We start from the raw sequence: 21,845 nt of genomic DNA, 5'->3' as shown, positions 1-21,845 counted from the left end.
ACATGTCCTTCACTCATTTCACATATTTGCTTACACATTTCTTCCTCCACCTCCTTTCCACTATTAGGTAGTCTGTAGCATACCCCTATTAGCATGATTGATCCCTTATCTTTTATTTCAATCCATATGAATTCTGTTTCTATCCATCTGTTAGTTATATCCCTTTTTTCCATTATGCTGTCTCTAATTAGCACAGCTACTCCACTGCACCCCTCCCACCTTCCTTCCCTATCCTTTCTGATTATGTTATAGCCTGCAATATTTAGTTGCCAGCCCTGTTCTTTATGTAGCCATGTTTCAGATATTCTGACTTGACCTGGTTCCTCGCTATGGATTATTGCCTCCAGTTCCACCATTTTATTTTTAACGCTGTGTTACATTGCTGTACAGGCAGTTGAATTCATTTTTAATAGTTCCTTTTATACTTCTGTTTTATAACCTTTAATACCCTTGCATAACAAAAATCTATCAATCTCAGTTTTGAAATTTACAAATGACCTAGCTTCATCAGCTTTTTAGGGGAGAGTTTTCCAGATTTCCGCTACCCTTTGTGAAGTACTTTCTGACATCACCCTTGAATGGATTAACTCTAATTTTAAGGATATGTCCCCTTAGTCTGGACTCCCGACCAGAGGAAATAGGGTAGATAGGGAGAAACGATCAACTCCTTTGATCATCTTAAACGCTTCAGATAGATCACCCCTTAATCGTCTATATTCAAGGGAATACAAGAATAAAACAAAAGCAAAATACTGGAGATGCTGGAAATCTGAAATAAAAACAGAAAAATGCTGGAAACATTCAGCAGGTCAGGTAGCACCTATGGAGAGAGAAATAGACATAACGTTTCAGGCCAATGCCCTTTCATCAGAACTGGGAAATCTGGAATAAAACGTTTTATACTTCTACTAAAAATGAGTGAATTGGCTTGTAGGGATCAGCTACCTGAACACAGGCCAGGTTCTAACTTGAGATCTTCCTGATCTGTACTATCAGTTACTCGCCACCTTGAAGAGCTGAGCCATGTGGCAGGGGTGGGGGCAATCAATTTCTTGTTTACATACCCACTGGGAAGTTCTGGATTAATCATTGGTCAGCTGGAGTGATAGGGCAGCAACTGTTTTAAAAAGTATAGTTCATTAGTGTTCCCCAATTCAATAACATTATTGCAGGCATGCAGTTAGTGGAACTGCCTAACCACCAGAGTAGCAAGCTATTGGAGTGACTCTTTGCTCTATTATTCATTTTTATTTTATGAAATCCCAATCTTCAATAGAAAAATGATTTGACTTGAAATATTATAGGAGAATGGAATGCCATGTTTAAAACACTGACTTTTTTTACTCTCCTTTTTCCTGGAAGATAACTTGTGCTGGGGTGTGATTGCATACATACTGACATGTCTCACCTAAGTGGCCATTCATGTGTCAGCCTAGGTGATGAGTACGAGCAGGTTATTCACCCTGGAGGGATATCACAGCTGAGCTCAGTTCTTTCCTCACCCAATATCAAGTCACTTGTATTTTTCAACAGCAGTCCCTGGATACCAATCAGGAGCAGGACCCTTGTTAAATTTCTCAATCTCTTGTTCAGAAATGCTGAGGTCAATAGTCCTCCATCACTGCTCTAGCTGAGGTCAGCTAACTGACCAAAGACCAGGGATTAAACCAGATATGTTTCTGCTCTGTGTGACCTGACACCACACCGGATGACTTTGTTTTTATTCATTCATGGGATGTGCACGTCGCTGGCAAGGCCAGCATTTATTGCCCACCCCTAATTGCCCATGAGAAGGTGGTAGTGAGCCAACGCCTTGAACCGCTGCAGTCCGTGTGGTGAAGGTTCTCCCACAGCGCTGTTAGGTAGGGAGTTCCAGGATTTTGACCCAGTGATGATGAAGGAACTGCGATATATTTCCAAATCGGGATGGTGTGTGACTTGGAGGGGAATGTGCAGGTGGTGGTTTTATGTATCTGTTCATGGGATGTGGGCTTCGCTGGCAAGGCCACCATTTATTGCCCTTGAGAAGGTGTTGGTGAGCCGCCGCCTTGAACCGCTGCAGTCCGTATGGTGAAAGTTCTCCCACAGTGCTGTTAGGTAGGGAGTTCCAGGATTTTGACCCAGCAACAATGAAGGAATGGCAATATATTTCCAAGTCAGGATGATGACCGTGCAGGTGGTGGTGTTCCCATGTGCCTGCTGCCCTTGTCCTTCTAGGTGGTAGAGGTTGTGGGTTTGGGAGGTGCTGTCAAAGAAGCCTTGGCGAGTTGCTGCCATGCATCCTGCAGCCACTGTGTGCCGGTGGTGGAGGGAGTGAATGTTTAGGGTGGTGGATGGGGTGCCAATCAAGCAGGCTGCTTTGTCCTGGATGGTGTCGAGCTTCTTGTGTTGTTAGAGCTGCACTCATCCAGGCAAGTGGAGAGTATTCCATCGCACTCCTGACTTATGCCTTGTAGCTGGTGGAAAGGCTTTGGGGAGTCAGGAGGTGAGTCACTCGCCGCAGAATACCCAGTCTCTGACCTGCTCTTGTAGCTACAGTATTTATGTGGCTGGTCAAGTTAAGTTTCTGGTCAATGGTGACCCCCAGGATGTTGATGGTGGGGGATTTGGCGATGGTAATGCTGTTGAATGTCAAGGGGAGGTGGTTAGACTCTCTTGTTGCAGATGGTCATTGCCTGGCACTTGTCTGGCGCGAATGTTACTTGCCGCTTATGAGCTGAAGCCTGGATGTTGTCCAGGTCTTGCTGCATGCGGGCACGGACTGCTTCATTATATGAGTGGTTGCGAATGGAACTGAACACTGTGCAATCATCAGTGAACGTCCCCATTTCTGACTTTATGATGGAGGGAAGGATATTGATGAAGCAGCTGAAGATGGTTGGGTCTAGGACACTGCCCTGAGGAACTCGTGCAGCAGTGTCCTGGGGCTGAGATGATTGGCCTCCAAAAACCACTTCCATCTTCCTTTGTGCTAGGTACGACTCCAGCCACTGGAGAGTTTTCCCCCTGATTCCCATTGACTTCAATTTTACTTGGGCTCCTTGGTGCCACACTCGGTCAAATGCTGCCTTGATGTCAAGGGCAGTCACTCTCACCTCACCTCTGGAATTCAGCTCTTTTGTCCATGTTTGGACCAAGGCTGTAATGAGGTCTGGAGCCGAGTGGTCCTGGTGGAACCCAAACTGAACAACGGTGAGCAGGTTATTGGTGAGTAAGTGCCGCTTGATAGCACTGATGACGACACCTTCCATCACTTTGCTGATGATTGAGAGTAGACTGATGGGGCGGTAATTGGCCGGATTGGATTTGTCCTGCTTTTTGTGGACAAGACATACCTGGGCAATTTTCCACATTGTTGGGTAGATGCCAGTGTTGTAGCTGTACTGGAACGGTTTGGCTGGAGGCACGGCTAGTTCTGGAGCACGAGACTTCAGCACTACAGCCTGGATGTTGTCGGGGCCCATAGCCTTTGTTGTATCCAGTGCACTCAGCCGTTTCTTGATATCACGTGGAGTGAATCGAATTGGCTGAAGACTGGCTCCTGTGATGGTGGGGATATCTGGAGGAGGCTGAGATGGATCACCTACTCGGCACTTGTGGCTGAAGATGGTTGGAAACGCTTCAGCCTTGTCTTTTGCACTCACGTGCTGGACTCTGCCATCATTGAGGATGGGGATGTTTACAGAGCCTCCTCCTCCCGTTAGTTGTTTAATTGTCCACCACCATATAGACGACTGGATGTGGCAGGACTGCAGAGCTTTGATCTGATCTGTTGGTTGTTCCCATGTGCCTACTGCCCTTGTCCTTCTAGGTGGTAGAGATCACGGGTTTGGGAGGTGCTGTCGAAGAAGCCTTGGCGAGTTGCTACAATAAGATCTCCTCTCATTCTTCTAAACTCCAATGAGTATCGACCCAACCTGTTCAATCTTTCCTCATAAGACAACCCTTCCATACCCAGAATCAACCTAGTGAACCTTCTCTGAACTGCCTCCAATGCAAGTATGTCCGTCCTTAAATAAGGGCACCAGAACTGTATGCAGTACTCCGGGTGTGGTCTCACCAGCCCCATGTACAGTTGTGGCAAGACTTCCCTGCTTTTATACTCCATCCCCCGAGAAATAAAAGCCAATATTCCGTTTGCCTTCTGGATTACCTGCTGCACCTGTATGTTGACTTTTTGTGTTTCATGTACGAGGACACCCAGATCCCTCTGTACCGCAGGATTTTGTAGTATTTCTCCATTCAAATAATATTTTGCCTATTTATTTTTCCTCCCAAAGTGGATGACTTTTCATTTTCCCACATTATATTCCATCTATCAGATTTTTGCCCATTCGCTTAACCTGTCAATATCCCTTTGCAGACACTTTGTGTCCTCATCACAACATGCTTTTCCACCTATCTTTGTATCATCAGCAAACTTTGCCACAAGACATTCTGTTCCTTCATCCAAGTCATTGATATATATTGTAAATAGTTAAGGCTGCGGTACCCCACCAGTTACAGATTGCCATTTTGAAAATGACCCTTTTATCCCGACTTTGTTTGTTTTCTGTTAGTTAGCCAATCCTCTATCCATGCGAGTATATTACCCCCAACACCATGAGCTCTTATCTTGTGCAGTAATCTTTTATGTGGCACCTTATCAAATGCCTTTTAGAAATCCAAATATACTGCATCCATTGGTTCCCCTTTATCCACCCTGCCCGTTACTTCCTCAAAGAACTCTAATAAATTTGTCAGACATGATTTCCCCTTCATAAAACCATGTTGACTCTCCTTGATTGTATTATGAGTCTCCAAATGTCCTGCTACTACTTCCTTAATAATGGATTCTAGCATTTTCCCAATGACAGATGTTAGGCTAACTGGTCTATTGTTACCTGCTTTCTGTCTCACTCCCTTCTTGAATAGGGGTGTTACATTTGTGGTTTTCCAATCCGCTGGGACCTTTCCAGAATCCAGTGAATTCTGGAAGATTACAACCAATGCATCCACTATCTCTGCAGCCACTTCCTTTAAGATCCTTGGATGCAAGCCATCAGGTCCAGGGGACTTGTCAGCCTTTCGACCCATTAGTTTACCTCGTACTTTTTCTCTGGTGATAGTGATAGTTCCTCCCTCCCCTTTGCCCCTTGATTTTCTACTATTATTGCTATGTTATTAGTGTCTTCTACTGTGAAGACAGAATCAAAATATCTGTTCAATTCCTCTGCCATTTCCTTGTTTTCCATTATTATTTCCCCAGTCTCATCCTCTAAGGGACCATTGTTTACTTTAGCTACCCTCTTCCTTTTTATATACTTATGGAAGCTTTTACTGTCAGTTTTTATATTTCTTGCTAGTTTACTCTCATAATTCATTTTCTCCCTCTTTATTATTCTTCTAGTCATCCTTTGCTGGTTTTTAAAGTTTTCCCCATCTTTGGGCTTACCAGTAATCTTTGCCATGTTGTATGCTTTTTCTTTTAACCTGATACCATCCATGACTTCCTTAGTTAGCCACGGTTGGTTCACCCTTTTTGTGGGATATATTTTTGTTGTGAGTCATAAAATATCTTTTTTAAATGTTTGCCACTGCTTATCCACCATCATACCATCTAATCTGTTTATCCAGTCCACTTTAGCCAATTCCGCCCTCATTCCTTTATAATTGCCCTTATTTAAGTTTAATACAGTAGTTTCAGACCCAAGATCCTCACTCTCAAACTGGATGTGAAATTCATCATGTTATGATCACTGCTTCCCAATGGATCCTTTACTTTGAGATCATTAATCCTGTTTCGTTACCCATTACCAGATCCAAAATGGGCTCTTCCTTGTTTGGTTTCCCGACGTATTGGTCTAAGAAACAGTCCCTAATACACTCTATGAATGCCTCCTGAGGGCTATTTTTGCCAATTTGATTTGTCCAATCTATGTGAAAGTTAAAATCGCCCATGATTATTTCATTACCTTTTTTTACAAGCCCCCTTTATTTCCTGATTTATATTTTGTCCTATAGTGTAGCTACTGTTAGGGGGCCTATATACTGCTCCCACCAGTGATTTCTTTCCCTTGCTATTTCTTACCTCCACCAAAATTGATTCGACATCTTGATGATCTGAGCCAAGATCATTTCTCACTATTATACCAATTTCATCCTTTATTAACAGAGCTACCCCACCACCTTAACCTTTTTTCCCATCCTTCTGAAATGTTAAATAACCCTGAATATTTAGCTCCCAACCTTGGTCACCTTGCAACACGTCTCTGTGATGGCCACGACATCATACCCGTTTGTTTCTATTCGTGCCGTCAATTCTTATACACTGCAACCTCAATGTGCCGATGGTAAAGGGAGTGAATGTTTGGGGTGGTGGATGGGGTGCCAATCAAGTGGGCTTTTTAAAATATTCGTTCATGGGATGTGGGTGTCACTGGCGAGGCCAGCATTTATTGCCCATCCCTAATTGCTCTTGAGAAGGTGGTGATGAGCCGCCTTCTTGAACCGCTGCAGTTCCTGTGGTGAAGGTTCTCCCACAGTGCTGTTAGGAAGGGAGTTCCAGGATTTTGACCCAGTGACAATGAAGGAACGGCGATATATTTCCAAGTCGGGATGGTGTGTGACTTGGAGGGGAACGTGCAGGTGGTGTTGTTCCCATGTGCCTGCTGCCCTTGTCCTTCTAGGTGGTAGAGGTTGCGGGTTTGGGAGGTGTTGTCGAAGAAGCCTTGGCGAGTTGCTGCAGTGCATCCTGTGAATGGTACACACTGCAGCCACAGTGCGCCTGTGGTGAAGGGAGTGAATGTTTAGGGTGGTGGATGGGGTGCCACTCGAGTGGGCTGCTGTGTCCTGGCTGGTGTCGAGCTTCTTGAGTGTTGTTGGAGCTGCACTCATCCAGGCAAGTGGAGAGTATTCCATCATACTCCTGACTTGTGCCTTGTAGATGGTGGAAAGTCTTTGGGGAGTCAGGTGGTGAGTCACTGGTGCAGAATACCCAGCCTCTGACCTGCTCTTGTTAAGACTGACTTACTTATCCCAGACCAGAAACTTCATTTAACAATGCACAGTAATTATTCTCTTTGAATAATAGGGTTTTAGGCTAATATTTGCATTGTCATTAAAAATCCTCCTTCCAAGTATATTATAGAATAGTTACAACTTTTTCAAGTGCTATTGATTACTGAAGCAGTGAACCTACTCCCTGAAAGTGAACTTGTGCTGCTTCCATCACATGTCACTCAGCATTCTGCGGCTGATAAAACTGCTTATTTTGGAGTATTCACACAGTAATTTCAGATTACTTACACATGCAATTTTACCACAATATCCCATGGTTACTGTGTTGAGTTTCTGGTGCCTCTTAACAAACAATGAGACATTTCAAATCTACAGCATTTTTTCATAAATCAGAGGCTAACTCTAATGAAATTTGTTATCACCCAAATGAAAGCTGAAAACTAATTTCAGATTAGAGTAGTGGACCAATTTTATTTTTGTTCTGAATAGCCATGCAGCAAATGGTACTAGACCAGTTATGAACTTTACCCTGTTACTTGTGGAAGGAAAACACTGTGACTCAGTTTCATTTAGCACTTTAGTAAAAGGCTAGGAGTGTGAATAAAAGCAGTTTATTCTTACATAGAATCTACAGTGTCGAAACACGCCATTCTGCCCAACTGGTCTATGTGGCTCCAATTACCTCTTCTCACCCCATATTCCTGCATTCCCTTCTCCCTCACGTGTGCATTAAGCCTCCCCTTAAATGCATCATGCCATCTGCTTCAACCAGTCCATGAGTCAGCGAGTTCCACATTCTCGCCACTCTCTGTAAAGGGATTGTGCTCCTAAATTCTTCTTCTGATCTGATTAGTGCCTATCTAGTATTTATGCCCACTTGTTCTTGACTCACCCACAAGTGGAACATAGGAACAGGAGTAGGCCATTCATCTCCTCGAGCCTGTTCCGCCATTCAATTAGATCATGGCTGATCTGCACCTTACTCTATTTATCTGCCTTTGCTCTATATCCCTTGACACCCTTACCTAGCCTCCAGTCTGAGAAACTTCCCTTGACTACTACCATCTGTGTTCTGTTTTTAGCCATTTTCCAATTAATTCTGCTACCTAGTGCCTGACTTGACACACCTAACCTTTGTCATGAATCTCTTTTATGTGACACCTTAGCCAAGGCCTTCTGAAAGTCCATGACTGAAAGTCCCCTGGTTATAGACCTCTCCGCTAAAGGAAGTAGGTCCTTCCTATCCACTCTATCTCGGCCCCTCATAATTTTATACACATCAATTAATTCACCCCTCGGCCTCCTCCGTTCGAAAGAAAACAACCCCAGCCTATCCAGTCTTTCCTCATTGCTAAAATTCTCTGGTCCTGGCAACATCCTCATAAATCTCCTCTGTATCCTCTCTAGTGCAATTACATCCTTCCTGTAATGTGACCAGAACTGTACACAGTACTCTGCCTGTGGCCTAATCAATGATTATACAGTTCTGGCATAACCTCCCTGCTCTTATATTCTATGTCATGGCTAATAAAGGAAAGTATCCAGCGTGCTGCCTTAACCACCTTATCTACTTGTCCTGCTACCTTCAGGGATCTGTGGACGTGCACTCCAAGGTCCCTCACTTCCTCTACACCTTTCTCCCATTGATTGTCTATTGCCTTGCCTTGTTTGCCCTCCCCAAACGCATTACCTCACACTTCTCTGGATTGAATTCCATTTGCTACTTTTCTGCCCATCTGACCAGTCCATTGATATCTTCCTGCAGTCTACAGCTTTCCCCCTCACTATCAACCACACAGCCAATTTTTGTATCATCAGCAAACTTCTTGATCATGCCCCCTACATTTAAGTCTAAATCACTAATATATACCACAAAAAGCAAGGGACCTAGTACTGAGCCCTGCGGAACCCCACTGGAAACAGCTTTCCAGTCACAAAAATACCCGTCGACTGTTACCCTTTGCTTCCTGACGCTGAGCCAATTTTGGATCCAACTAGCCACTTTCCCTTGGATCCCATGGGCTTGTACTTTTTGACCAGTCTGCCACGTGGGACCTTGTCAAAAGCCTTGCTAAAATCCATGTAGACTACATCAAACGCATTATCCTCATCGACCCTCCATGTTACTGCCTCAAAAAATTCAATAAAGTTATTCAGACACTACCTTCCCTTAACAAATCCATGCTGACTGTCATTGATAAATCCGTGCGTTTCTAAGTGACGGTTTATCCTGTCCCTCAGAATTGATTCCAATAATTTGCCCATAACTGAGGTTAGACTGACTGGCCTGCAATTACTCTGTCTATCCCTCCCTCCCTTTTTAAATAATGGTACAACGTTAGCAGTCCTCCAATCCTCCGGCACCACGCCTGTATCCAGGGAGGATTGGAAAATGATGTTCAGAGCTTCCGCTATTTTTTCCCTTGCTTCTTTTAACGGCCTGGGATTTATTTCATCCGGACCTGGTGATTTATCTACTTTCAAAGATGCTACTCTGCTTAATACTTCCTCTCCCACTATGTTTATCCCATCCAATATTTCACGTTCCTCCTCCTCAACTACAATGTCTACTCGTTCCTCTCTTGTGAAGACATATGCAAAGTATTCATTAAGAACCGTAACAATGTGTTCCGCCTCCACACGTAGATTACCTTTTTGGACTCGAACAGGCCCTGCTCTTTCCTTTGTTATCCTCTTTCTCTTTATGCATTTAGAAAACATTTTTGGGTTTTCCTTAATTTTACTTGCCAGTATTTTTACAAGCCCTCTCTTTGCTTTCCGAATTGCTTTCTAAACTCAAGGGTTTCTGTAGTATTGAGCACTTAGTGTCTGACATAAGCTTTCCTTTTTTGCCTTACCTTACCCTGTATGCTCCTTGACATTCAGGGGGCTCTAGATTTGGCAGTCCCACCATTTTTCTTTGTGGAATCATGTTTACTCTGAACCCCTTGAATCTCCCCCTTGAATGCCTCCCACAGCTCTGTCATTGATTTACCTTCAAGTAGCTGTTTCCAGTCCATTTTTGCTGAAACACTTCTCAGCTTAGTAAAATTGGCCTTTCTCCAGTTGAGAACTTTAACTCCTGCTCGGTCTTTGTCCTTGGATTAGTTCTATATCGTTTTGAAGAAAAGAATTACATTTGCTGTTCACCAGTCCTCTGGCACTATTCCTTTTTCTGTTGAATTTTTATATATGAATATATGAATTTTTATATATGTTATCCCCTCCCTTGTTTCTTTGAGTATCCATGGGTGCAATCCATCTGGACCCAGGGTTTTGTCCTCAAGTTTGTCGAGTATCTCCTTTCTTTCTATCTTAACTGTTGTAATATTTGTCTTGACTTCTTCTGTTGTCATTTCCTTTTTGTTAGCCACTCCAGTAAAAACTGAGGCAAAGTATCTAGTCAGTATCTCTGCCATTTCAGTATCCTCTCCTGTGAGTTTATCTTTCTCATCACTCAGCGACCCTATCCCTATCTTAATTCACCTTTTGTTACTTATGTGCCCATAGAATAGTTTACTATTTCCTTTTATATTCTGATGTTTTCATTTCATATTTTCTCTTTGCCCTCCTAATTGTCTTTTTAACCTCTTTTTTTCCTAGGCTCATGATACTCCCATTTGTGATCCTCCTTTATTGTTTACGTACTTTGCATATGCCTTTTTCTTTACGTTCAGTTTTATCCTCTCCTCTATTTATCTATGGCATCTCATTCTTGGCTAGTTTATTATTTTTTTAGTGGGATATATTTCTCCTGAACTTTATTGATCTCCCCTTAAAATATTGCCCACTACTGTTCTACTTTGTCAGTATTTTTCTCCAGTTTATCTTCCTTGGCTCCATCCTCGTTTCCCTCCTAGTTGGCTTTTTATCAATCTATTACTTGTTTTTAGTGCTATCTATTTCTCTCAACCATTATCTTAAACCATATTATAATGTGATCACTACTCCTTTGATGTTCTCCCATGTTTACTTCTTTTATTTGCTCCTGTGCATTTCTCATCACCAGGTCTAGCAGCACTGCCTCCTTTGTTAGGCTTCTTGCATTTTGGGTCAGCCTTGTATGCACTGTATAACTTCCATCCCCATCTCTGCTTTCACTCCCCCTCTATGGCAGTTTTTTTGGGGAGTAGTTGAAATGCCTTATGATTATGATTTTTTTTTTTTACTTATTTCATATATTTCCCTACATATTTTTTGTTTCATTCTTGGAATGTGGGTGTTCTGGCAAGGCTGGCATTTATTGCTCATCCCTAGTTACCATGAGAAGGAGGTGGTGGGGCCACCTTCTTGAACCGCTGCTGTCCATGTGGTCTTGTTATTCTTAGCAGTGGTTTGATACAACTGAGTTAGGCTGCTTCAGAGGGCAGTTAAGAGTCAACTATGTTGGTGTGTGATTGGAGTCTATTAAAAGGCCATACCAGTTAATGATGGCATTGGTGAATCTGTTGGGTTTAATATGACATTCTGATAGCTTTATGGTCACTGTTTTACTGATACTAGCTTTTTAAAAAATGTTTTGAGTTTAAACTGAACTCAAATTCTCCAACTGCCATGGTGGGAATTGAACTCCCGTTCCCTGCATCACTAGTCCATAACATAACCACTACAGTACTGAACCCGTCTAATTTCTCCCACTTCCTTTCTGCTATCTGGCGGTCTGTAGTATACCCCCAATAGGGCGATCAATTCCATAGAACCATAAAAAAGATACAGCACAGAAGGGGGCCATTCGGCCCATCGTGTCCGCGCCGGCTCGAAGAGCAACCGGGTGCCCATTCTAATCCCACCTTCCAGCACCCGGTCCGTAGCCCTGCAGCTTACAGCACTTTAGGTGCAGGTCCAGGTACTTTCTTTTAAAAAGAGTTGAGGGTCCTTGCCTCTGCCACCAATTTGGGCAGCGAATCCCACCACCCACTGGGTAAAAAAGTTTTTCCTCATGTCCCCTCTAATCCTTCCGCCAATCAGCTTTAAATCTATGTCCTCTAGTTCCTGAACTCTCCGCTAGGGGAAACAGGTACTTCCTGTCTACTCAATCTAGGCCTCTCATAATTTTGTACACCTCAATTAAGTCTCCCCTCAGCCTCCTCTGCTCCAAGGAAAACAACCCCAGCCTATCCAATCTCTCCTCGTAGCTGCAATTTTCAAGCCCTGGCAACATTCTTTCTTATTCGTTATCTCAATCCATATGGATTCTGTTTCTATCTGTTATATCCTTCCTGTTATGTACTACACGTCAGTGTAGTGCAGAAACTTTGCTGGCTTTTCAGTTAAAAGTGAGAAGAATGTCAGAATTAAGCTTTGTACCTTTTTGATCAGGAAATAATATGGCCTGGCAATATAAATTAATATTTCCATGGTTTGGTAAAGATGTTCATTTTAAAACCATGAATGTTTGCATTGAAATCTCAATGCCAGTAGTTAAGAGGTGAGGGCTGGGCAAGAAGGTACAATATTTCTTTGTGGTAGTGCAGTTTCTGCAGGAAGTAAAAGCCAACTGAGGCATCTCGCCTGCTTTTGTCGGAGTGGGAAAAAGCTTGTAAATAGAAGGGTAGCACATTACTCTGAGCATCCAGAAAAAAATACATGCAACAGGTGGTTGAATTTTCTTCATGACATTGACAGAATGTTACGGGACAAGTATATTCCTGCAGTCTGTGATAATTTGGAATGCTGACCGAGCGAGTATATGGTGTTTAGAGATCGTTGACAAGACGAGCCATACTGGGCATGAGGTGCCAGCAAAGCAGCACGGGATAAAATATGATTCAAGTGCCTTGGCTGTTAATTAGTTTGTAGACATCTTTCTTCCCCTATCATTCAGTGTAGAATTTAGAGGTTTTTTTTGGTCCTGTGCAACCACAATTTTTTTAAAGAAAGAAGTCCATTAACATACTGCTTCATTATATACTGTAGAAAGTCTGTGTTTGCTGTGATTACATATTCCATTTAGAAGTAATGGGACATTGCAGTAAGTGAATAGGGAAAAATTAGCCTGTCATCTTTAACATTTTAACAGATGATATAGTCTAAAATTATGTAATTGTATTTGCTCTTATTGTTGTGGAATGTTTTGAATCATAGAACCATAGAAATTTACAGCAATGAAGGAGGCCATTCTGCCCATCGTGTCTGTGCCGGCCAAAAAAGAGCTATTTTGAATAAGATTAAGTGAGACAAATTGGATAATACGAACATACAAACAATGACAGACAGGAAAAGACCCTCTGGTCCATCCAGCCTGTCCCACATAACTGCGGTGCCTTATGCATCACAATATATACTCCCCATCCCACATGAAAGCCATGTAATCTCCCGGAAGAGGCAAAAATCCAAATTAAAAACTCAGGCCAATTTCTCGCTGACTCCCTTATGTGATCGAAACTAGTCAAGAAGACCACTCTGGACCTTATTAATGTTATACAATACTTACCTTTTGATCTCTGCCCCAGCCAGAAACAGGTCCAGCTCTTGCTTGAAGGAATTCAGTGAATCAGCATTCACCACATGAGCCAGCAGCTTATTCCATAGGTCCACTATTCTCTGGGTGGTGGGAGGGAAACACCTCCTAACATCTAACCTGGTTCTGGCCTTACATAACTTGACATTGTGACCTCTGGTCCCCTCAAACCTATTTAGTTGAAACAGATTGTTTGCACAAACACAATCTAATCCCATCATCACCCAATAAGCATAATAAAACAACCAAATGGGAGCTCTTACCACTAGGAAAATGACATTTTGGGAATGATAACATCACTGTGTGGTCGACTTGTGCTTTGTGGTTTTATTCTTCAACTATTCACAGAATTATGGCAACTTTCTTTCATGGAAAAAAACAACTTGCATTTATATAGTGCATTTCACAACCTCAGCACTTCACAGGCAACTAAACACTTGAAGTCTAATCACTGTTGTAATGTGGGGAAATGCAAACAGCAACTAGATAAATGACCAATTAAAATGTTTGTGATGTTGACTGAGTGATAACTATTAGCCAGGACACTAAATGAGCCTAAATTCTGCACATTTGCTCTCTAGCTCAAGTGATGCAATTCTTTCCATGCATGAAATCAGCAATGATGTGCCCCTAGTGGTGGAATAAAGTGTTGGTTACAAGCTGGATTTTTCCACACTGTAGTGAGTGAACACCTCAGGCAGTGGGTTTGATTTGGGAGCAAACTTGAAGAATAGAGTAGTCTCTTGCATCCAGGTAAGAGAGACACCATGAATTTGGCAGTGGAATTCAAGGAGGATGTGAAGGATTCTCCTCAATTCAGGTAGGCTGTTATCTCTCAATGCAATTCCATTGTATGGACTTGAAGAGTCCTTAGGGTCTCAGCACAGGCGCCTTCACCATGAATAGATTTGAACTTCAGATGGCACATTGTGATGGAATGCATAAATAAAGCAGCCATGAATTTGTTATCTATAGCTTTGAATTCTATAAATTTAAAAATGGACTTTTGGCGCTTTCATTATTAACATTATATAAATCCCACTTTAGCTTTCTTCATTATGGAGTTGAGTTTATAAGTCACAGAACTACAAAATGGCGGTGGTTTGTTTTATGAATGTTAATTAATGATTCCTGTTGTAATTTTATTTAACACTTCTGTGGATAAATAATAGTAGAAGTAAAAACCTGATGACTAGTGTCATGTCATTAAATCACATTTTAAGTTTTAAGAGAAGTGGGTCACAGGCATGGTTAATGGTTCCAGTGATTCCCCATGCACAAAAGTTTGAAACCACTCTGCATATGATAAAATTGCTTCAAGTTCTATTTGTATATAAATGTTTTGGTGTCATCTAATATATGTAGTGTTTCTGCTTGTAAGAGAGCATTGCATTACAGATTTCAGTTTCAGAATTGTTGGGAACAGGTGGTGCAATGGCTAGGACACTGACCCTGCAGCTCTTGGATCTGGGTTTGAATCCAGACTAGAACAAAGTTATGAATTCATCCTCTGTTAGTTGTAAGGGTCATATGTGAAATGAGTTTGAGCGTCCCACAGATACCCAAAGTTTGGTGCAAATTGGAGAAAAGTAGCATTCTCACTCGAAGAGGCCACTGGTATGGGAAATGGAAGGATGAGGCCCTGGTGCAGTAATGGATGTGTTTGAGAGGTTGGTTCACAAGCACGTGGTTAGAGTGAGGTATACATTCCATGCCTGACTTAATGTTGACATTAAGTACCTGAAACAGATTGTATTCCATTTCCCAACAACATCCCTTGCCTTGATGAGCACAAAATTCACAAGAACAAAAAAGTGATCATCAAATGTCAAAATTATAAATACATTTTGGTATCTTTATTTTATGGGTACCTGAATAGACAGACCTTTTTCCAAAGTTTACAGATCAAATATATTTTTTAGTCAAATGCAACTTTAATTTATCAATTTGTTTCTCGTTTCTCATTTCTCAAGTCAAAGAAGGTGCTGGTGCTGTTGATGAGGATGATTTTATCCGTGCATTTGAGGACGTTCCAACAGTGCAGGTAATCTTGAATCTGCTATAACTGATCCTGTGTTTTATTTGAGAACCAGAAATACACTATTTGGAAGGTTTAGATGTGGGTTAATTGTGCTGTTGAAAGGAATATAGTTTGCTTTGAGTGACTGATTGCAAGTGCCTTGGAATATTTTGTGGTGTATGTTAAGGTTGAAAGTGGGCAGTACTGTACCAACGTGACCTAAGACCTAGACTTGGAGGAACATCCTAACATTGGCGAAACTTCCATTAAGCAGTTTAAAAGAATTTTATGGCTGCAAAGACCGTGATCATTGTTGATTTATGGAGTCTGTTGGAACTCAATTTACATGTCACCTCCAACAACTATCATGAAAACTTTACCTTTTATTACAGTTTGTGGTATTGCTGTAATCAACCCCAAAAGAATTGAAACCCCTCAGTTTACCTTGAAAGCTGCAGTGATCCAAGATTAATGTAAAATCAGGAATTTTTATAGCTGAAAGGAACAAACTTTTGGCCCCTATGTTTACATGCTCTGTTTATTAAATGTGCCAAACTATGGTGCGTTATCTCTTCTGTCCTCCATTACCTCCTCAAGGCATTTGATCATACCATCCTCCTCCACCTCCATGAAGTGACTTAGGATGCTTTTCTAAGTCAAAGGTATTATATAAATGCAGTCTATTGTAAAGCACATTTGCCACTGAGTGATCAGCATCGGAGGTTAATTGGTGTTTTTAAAACTATTTTCTTTAATAGGCATTAATTGTGAAATTCTTTGTTTCATGAGTACAACTTGAAGTTTCACTTTGCTGAGTAAAGGTGTTGTAAAATGTATGTAGGTTCCAACCTTAATATAGGTCGCATAAATGATTTTTTCAAAATTGAAATTTTATGTAAGCAAGCATATTTGCTAGAAAGTTGAAATAGTTAATAAATATCTCCAACTCAACAGATGAAAGATTTTATTTTGTATCTGTTGCATTAGCAATCATGGCCTACAGTTGTTTCAGGATCACATGCAATAAGTTATTGGTAATCACCTGTTCTTGCTGCACAGCTCAGTTTTGTTTCTTCAGCCAAAAATTTCATGCAACACATTACCTAGAGTTCTGTCTTCATAGAATCATAGAAAGTTACGGCACAGAAGGAGGCTATTCGGCCCATCGTGTCCGTGCCGGCCGAAGAAGAGCTATACAGCTTAATCCCACTTTCCAACACTTGGTCCGTACCTCTGTAGGTTACGGCACTTCAAGTGCACATCCAAGTACTTTTTAAATGAGTTGAGGGTTTCTGCCTCCATCACCCCTTCAGGCAGTGAGTTCCAGACCCCCACAACCCTCTGGGTGAAAAAATATCTCCTCAGCTCCCCTCTAATCCTTCTAATTACTTTAAATCTATACTCCTTGGTCACTAACCCCTCTGCTGAGGGAAATAGGTACTCCCTATCCACTCTATATAGTCCAATCATAATTTTATATACCTCAATTAAATCTCCCCTCAGCCTCCTTTGTTCCACAGGAAACAACCCCAGCCACCTGGCACAGACACGATCGGGCGAATGGCCTCCTTCTATGTTGCAAATTTTTCTATGTTTCTATCCAATCTTTCCTCATAGCTAAAATTCTGCAGCCCTGGCAACATCCTCATAAATCTCCTCTGTATCCTTTCTAGTGCAGTCACTTCTTTCCTGTAATGTGGTGACCAGAACTGTACGCAGTACTCCACCTGTGGCCTAACCAATGTTTATACAGTTCTAGCATAACCTCCCTGCTCTTATATTCTATGCCATGGCTAATAAAGGAAAGTATCCCGTATGCCTTTTTAACCACCTTATATGCCTGTTCTGCTACCTTCAGGGGTCTGTGGACGTGCACTCCAAGGTCCATTTGTTCCTCTGCACCTCTCAGTATCCTCCTGTTTATTGTATACTCCCTTGCTTTGTTTGCCCTCCCCAAATGCATTACCTCACACTTCTCTGGATTGAATTCCATTTGCCACTTTTCTGCCCACCTGACCAGCCCATTGATATCTTCCTGTAGTCTACAGCTTTCCTCACTATTAACCACATGGTAAATTTTTGTATCATCTGCAAACTTCTTAATCATGCCCCCTACATTTAAGTCTAATTCATTAATATATACCACAAAAAGCAAGGGACCTAGTACTGAGCCTTGCGGAACCCCACTGGAAACAGTCTTCCAGTCATAAAAACACCCGTCAGCCATTACCCTTTCTGCCACTGAGCCAATTTTGGATCCAACTAGCCACTTTCCCTTGGATCCCATGGGCTTCTACTTTTTTGACCAGTCTGCCACGCAGGACCTTGTCAAAAGCCGTGCTGAAATCCATGTACACTATTCTTCTATTTATGTCTCCTATTTATTTTTTTATTAGATTTATTCTAACAGAGACCTCGAAGAATCCATCAACAAAATTAGAGAAATTTTATCAGATGATAAACATGACTGGGAGCAGCGAGTAACTGCTGTAAGTTTTTGAACCTTTTAGATGTGACGTTCCCTTCAACCTGTTCAATATATTCATAGTTTGCAAAAATGTTATCTTAAAAATCTGGTTGCTTTTGAACTTTGTTTTTTTTAATCTTAACTGCGGCATAGACACTGAATAATATTTTAAAATTTTATACAATGAAAATGCTACGTATACAGAAGTATCTTTTAATAGAAGTCTTGACTGGTTTATAATAATGTAAGAGTATCAATCGCTGGATGGGGGAAGAATTCAGTATTTATTTTACAATACAACTGAAAACAAGGATTTTTTTTCCTCCCCTTTACTTCTGTTTATTTTTTATTCCTTTCCGCGGCCTCTTATGAAGACATTTACTCCTTGCTGGTTCCATGGGTGCCAGTTTCGCTGCAATACCTCACCCTGATAGTAATTCTTCATTTGTAGGCCCAGATGATTAGTATCAGCAGGCTGTTCAACTTTGGGATTGGAACCATTACAACTGAGCTTGATTCTTTCCTCATTTGGTGATCAGGAGCAAGAACCGTGGCCTGTTTTCCTTTCCTTAACCCAGGGCACTGAGGCCAATTGTAGCACCTGCTGCTCCTGCTGCTGAAATCAGCAACTGCGCACATACCGAGGTGAAACTTAAGATCTCCCTGGTCTGTATCTGTCAACTACTTACTGCCTTAAATAGCTGAGCCTTTGGACGAGCATTTTTTTTAAAAAAAGAAACTAACTTTATCCAGTTATTTGAAATGCTAATGAACACAGGATATGGATGTTAACTGGCTGTTTGACTAGTACTATGAACTCTGAACTAGAATGAACAAGCCTCAATGAAGACTGGAGATTAGAAGGTTTTTTTCCCTTTGCAAATTTGTGGCTGTATGGAACAGGCTACCTGCAAAAGCTGTTGGTGCTGTGTGCTTTAAAGTTTTCAAAAACAAACTCGATCAAATCTTATTGGGAACAGGACTGACTGTTATAAGGGTAATTAAGGATGCACATGATCAAATAACCCTTAGGACACAATGGTGCTTCCACTGCTGGAGGAGGGGTAGAGTGTGCGCTGCCTTCTGTGGAGTGTAGCTGGGCCTGGTTGAATAATGGAATTATGGGAATGGATAGATGGTCTGAAGTTTAGCTGAGAGTATTTATGCGGAAATTTTCTTAAGGCGATTCAAGTGAACAGGAGAGTCCAGGATAGGCTATGTTGTACATTTATGGAAAGCTTACAATCCAGGGCCTGAATGAGCTTCTCTCATTCTAAGTATTTTTATGTTAATTTCCTCTCAAAATAAACTGATAATTAATTAAAAAAAAAAAAAACTTTTCTTGTTTACAGCTTAAAAAGATTAGGTCTCTGATGCTGGGTGGAGCAGCAGAATATGAATCCTTCTTTCAACATCTGCGGCTTTTAGATGGCGCATTCAAATTATCAGCAAAAGACCTGCGCTCTCAAGTTGTGCGTGAGGCTTGTATAACATTGGGGTAAGTAATGAAATGTGCTGTGAAATGAACAAGATCAAATGGACTGTAAACCTTGTAAATTGCATTTATATAGCACCTTTAACATAGTAAAATGTCCCAACGCGCTTCGCAGGAGTGTTATCAAACAAAATTTGACATTCAGCCACATGAGGAGATATTAGGACAGGTGACCAAAAGTTTGGTCAAGGAGATAGGTTTTAAGGAGTATCACAAAGGAGGAGAGAGAGTTAGGGAGGGAATTCCAGAACTTAGGGCCTAGGCAGCTGAAGGCATAGTTGGCAATGGTGATTAAAATCGGGGATGCGCAGGCGGCCAGAATTGGAGGGGTGCAGAGACCTTGGAGGATTATAGGGCTGGAGGAGGTTACAGAGATAGGGAGGGGTGAGGCCATCAAGGAATTTGAAAACAAGAGTGAGGATTTTAAAATCGGCATTGCCAGACCAGGAGCCAATGTAGGTCAGTGAGCATAGGGATGATGGGTGAATGGGACTTGGTGCGAATTAAGATATGAGCAGCAGACTTTTGGTGAACTCAAGTTTATGGAGGTGGAAGATGGGAGGCTGGCCAGTGGAGCATTGGTATATTTAAATCTAGAGGTAACAAAGGCATGGATGAGTATTAAGTATTAGAGATTTGGTTGTTAACCATGCAATCTGGGTTTTAATTGCTGTTGATGTAATTTTTCATTTATTTTAGAATAGAATCATTGAATGGTTACAGCACAGAAGGAGGCCATTTGGCCCATCGAGCCCATGCCGGCTCTTTGTAAGAGCAATCCAGTTAGTCCCATTTTCCTGCTCTTTCCCCGTAGCCCTGCAAGTTATTTCCCTTCAATTGTTTATCCAGTTCCAAATTTAGAGATCTGGTTTGTGGTAAACAAAGCAGATGTGGTTTGCAACCTGCATTTTAGATTTGCAAACCATAGTTTATTTCTCACCTCATTGAATACCCCGACATATGTTCCCTCAACCTTTGTATTAAGTGAAACCCCATCATTTGTCTATCTCACTATCCATCTCAGTTCCTTTTACTCTCTCTCCTGAATTTACTGCTCACCTCTCCACCTTCAAGCTCTCCGACTATTATTTTGGACACCCATGCAACCTAGCCATCTCCTGTGGCCTCTATATTCTTGTGGCCTTGATCGCTGATGAAGCCATCTCCAACCACTTGTTTGTGTTCCGCACCACGCATCACCATACCCCTGACCAACCCAACTTTTGTTTGCAAAACTCTTACTCTCTCTTTCCCCTTCCCTGCTCTCCTCCCCCCCCCCCCCCCCACCAAACCCAACTCACATGCAACTGCAGTTTCAAATTCCCAACTGTCTAGTCCTCGGACCTCCACTTGCCATGATAATTCTGCAGCAGTTGATTTGCTCAGTCATTCCTTCACCTCCACCTTTACCCCTGTCCCTAGCCAAACCTTCACTGTCTGCCATCCTGGTTGTTTTCTCCCCCCACTCCACCCAAGTGGTGGCCACCATCTTTCCTCCAGAAAACTAAAGGGGTGGACTCGGAACTTACCAAGTGTGCAACTAGCTTGGCCATTCATCACCAGATCTGACTAGACCACATAAAGCTCTATCAGACCTCACTCTCCTGCCAAAACTGCCCGCTACTCCGAGAATCGTCCTAGAGAGTGAAGATAATCCCAGCTTCTTTTCTCCACTGCCAACCGTCTCCTTAAACCCCTTTTCCGTACCCCTCCCACCCTTGCCTCTAACATCAAGTGGCTTTCTTTGTCACCGAGGGTGGACACTATCTATTCAGCTGCCTCTGCTGCTTCCCCCTCTTCTGTCTGTCATATCCATCCATACCCACCCCGTGGTCATCTCATCCATGAGACCCACCTCCTGCTCCTTTGACCCCCATTCCTACAAAACTGCTGACCACCCAGCTTCCCTTCCTTGTGATGTCCCCAGAAGGAAATTACTTGTACTTTGGCTCACATCAACCAAAATGTTACTGTTGCACCCTGTGGGGATTGACATCATTTTGCTCCTGGACGCCGATGCTAGTGCTCCAGTGCAACTAAAAGGTTCTGGAATTGCCAGGGACTTAGTAATACTGTCAACATTATGATGGCTGAATGAAGATTGATCCATTAAATAAAATCACACTGGGTGTTTCTTTTTCAGATGGGAAGTCTCTTGTAGGCTACTTTTTCACTAGGACAGCTAGGAATATCTTTCTAGTTTAATGTGTTAGCCTCTGCTCACTGATAACACTCTCCCCTCTAAGTCAGAAAGTCACGAGTTCAAGTGAGACCTTGGTATATAATCTAGGCTGGCAATTCAGTGCAGCAACTGAAGGAGTGTTGCATTGTCAGAAGTGCTGTCTTCTGGATGAGTAAGCCGAGGCCCCGTCTACCTCCACAGGTGAATGTAAAAGATCCCATT

The 21,845-nt window shown here is 42.1% G+C and overlaps 1 protein-coding gene across 1 annotated transcript in view; it reads left to right on the top strand.

The window, feature by feature from the left end:
• The window catches only part of clasp1a (cytoplasmic linker associated protein 1a), a 335,495-nt gene that overhangs the window by 155,538 nt on the left and 158,112 nt on the right, over positions 1 to 21,845 (top strand). The window contains exons 10-12 of the mRNA XM_067987125.1: positions 15,433 to 15,503; positions 17,876 to 17,968; positions 19,299 to 19,444. Of these exons, the coding sequence (XP_067843226.1) occupies positions 15,433 to 15,503; positions 17,876 to 17,968; positions 19,299 to 19,444 (310 nt within the window). The remainder of the gene's footprint in view (positions 1 to 15,432; positions 15,504 to 17,875; positions 17,969 to 19,298; positions 19,445 to 21,845) is intronic.

Source organism: Heptranchias perlo, chromosome 7 (genome assembly GCF_035084215.1).
Source record: "Heptranchias perlo isolate sHepPer1 chromosome 7, sHepPer1.hap1, whole genome shotgun sequence".
In the NCBI taxonomy this organism is placed as follows: Eukaryota; Metazoa; Chordata; class Chondrichthyes; order Hexanchiformes; family Hexanchidae; genus Heptranchias; species Heptranchias perlo.
The sequence above is the reverse complement of the archived record's forward strand: the minus strand, read 5'-3'. Positions and strand labels throughout refer to the sequence as shown.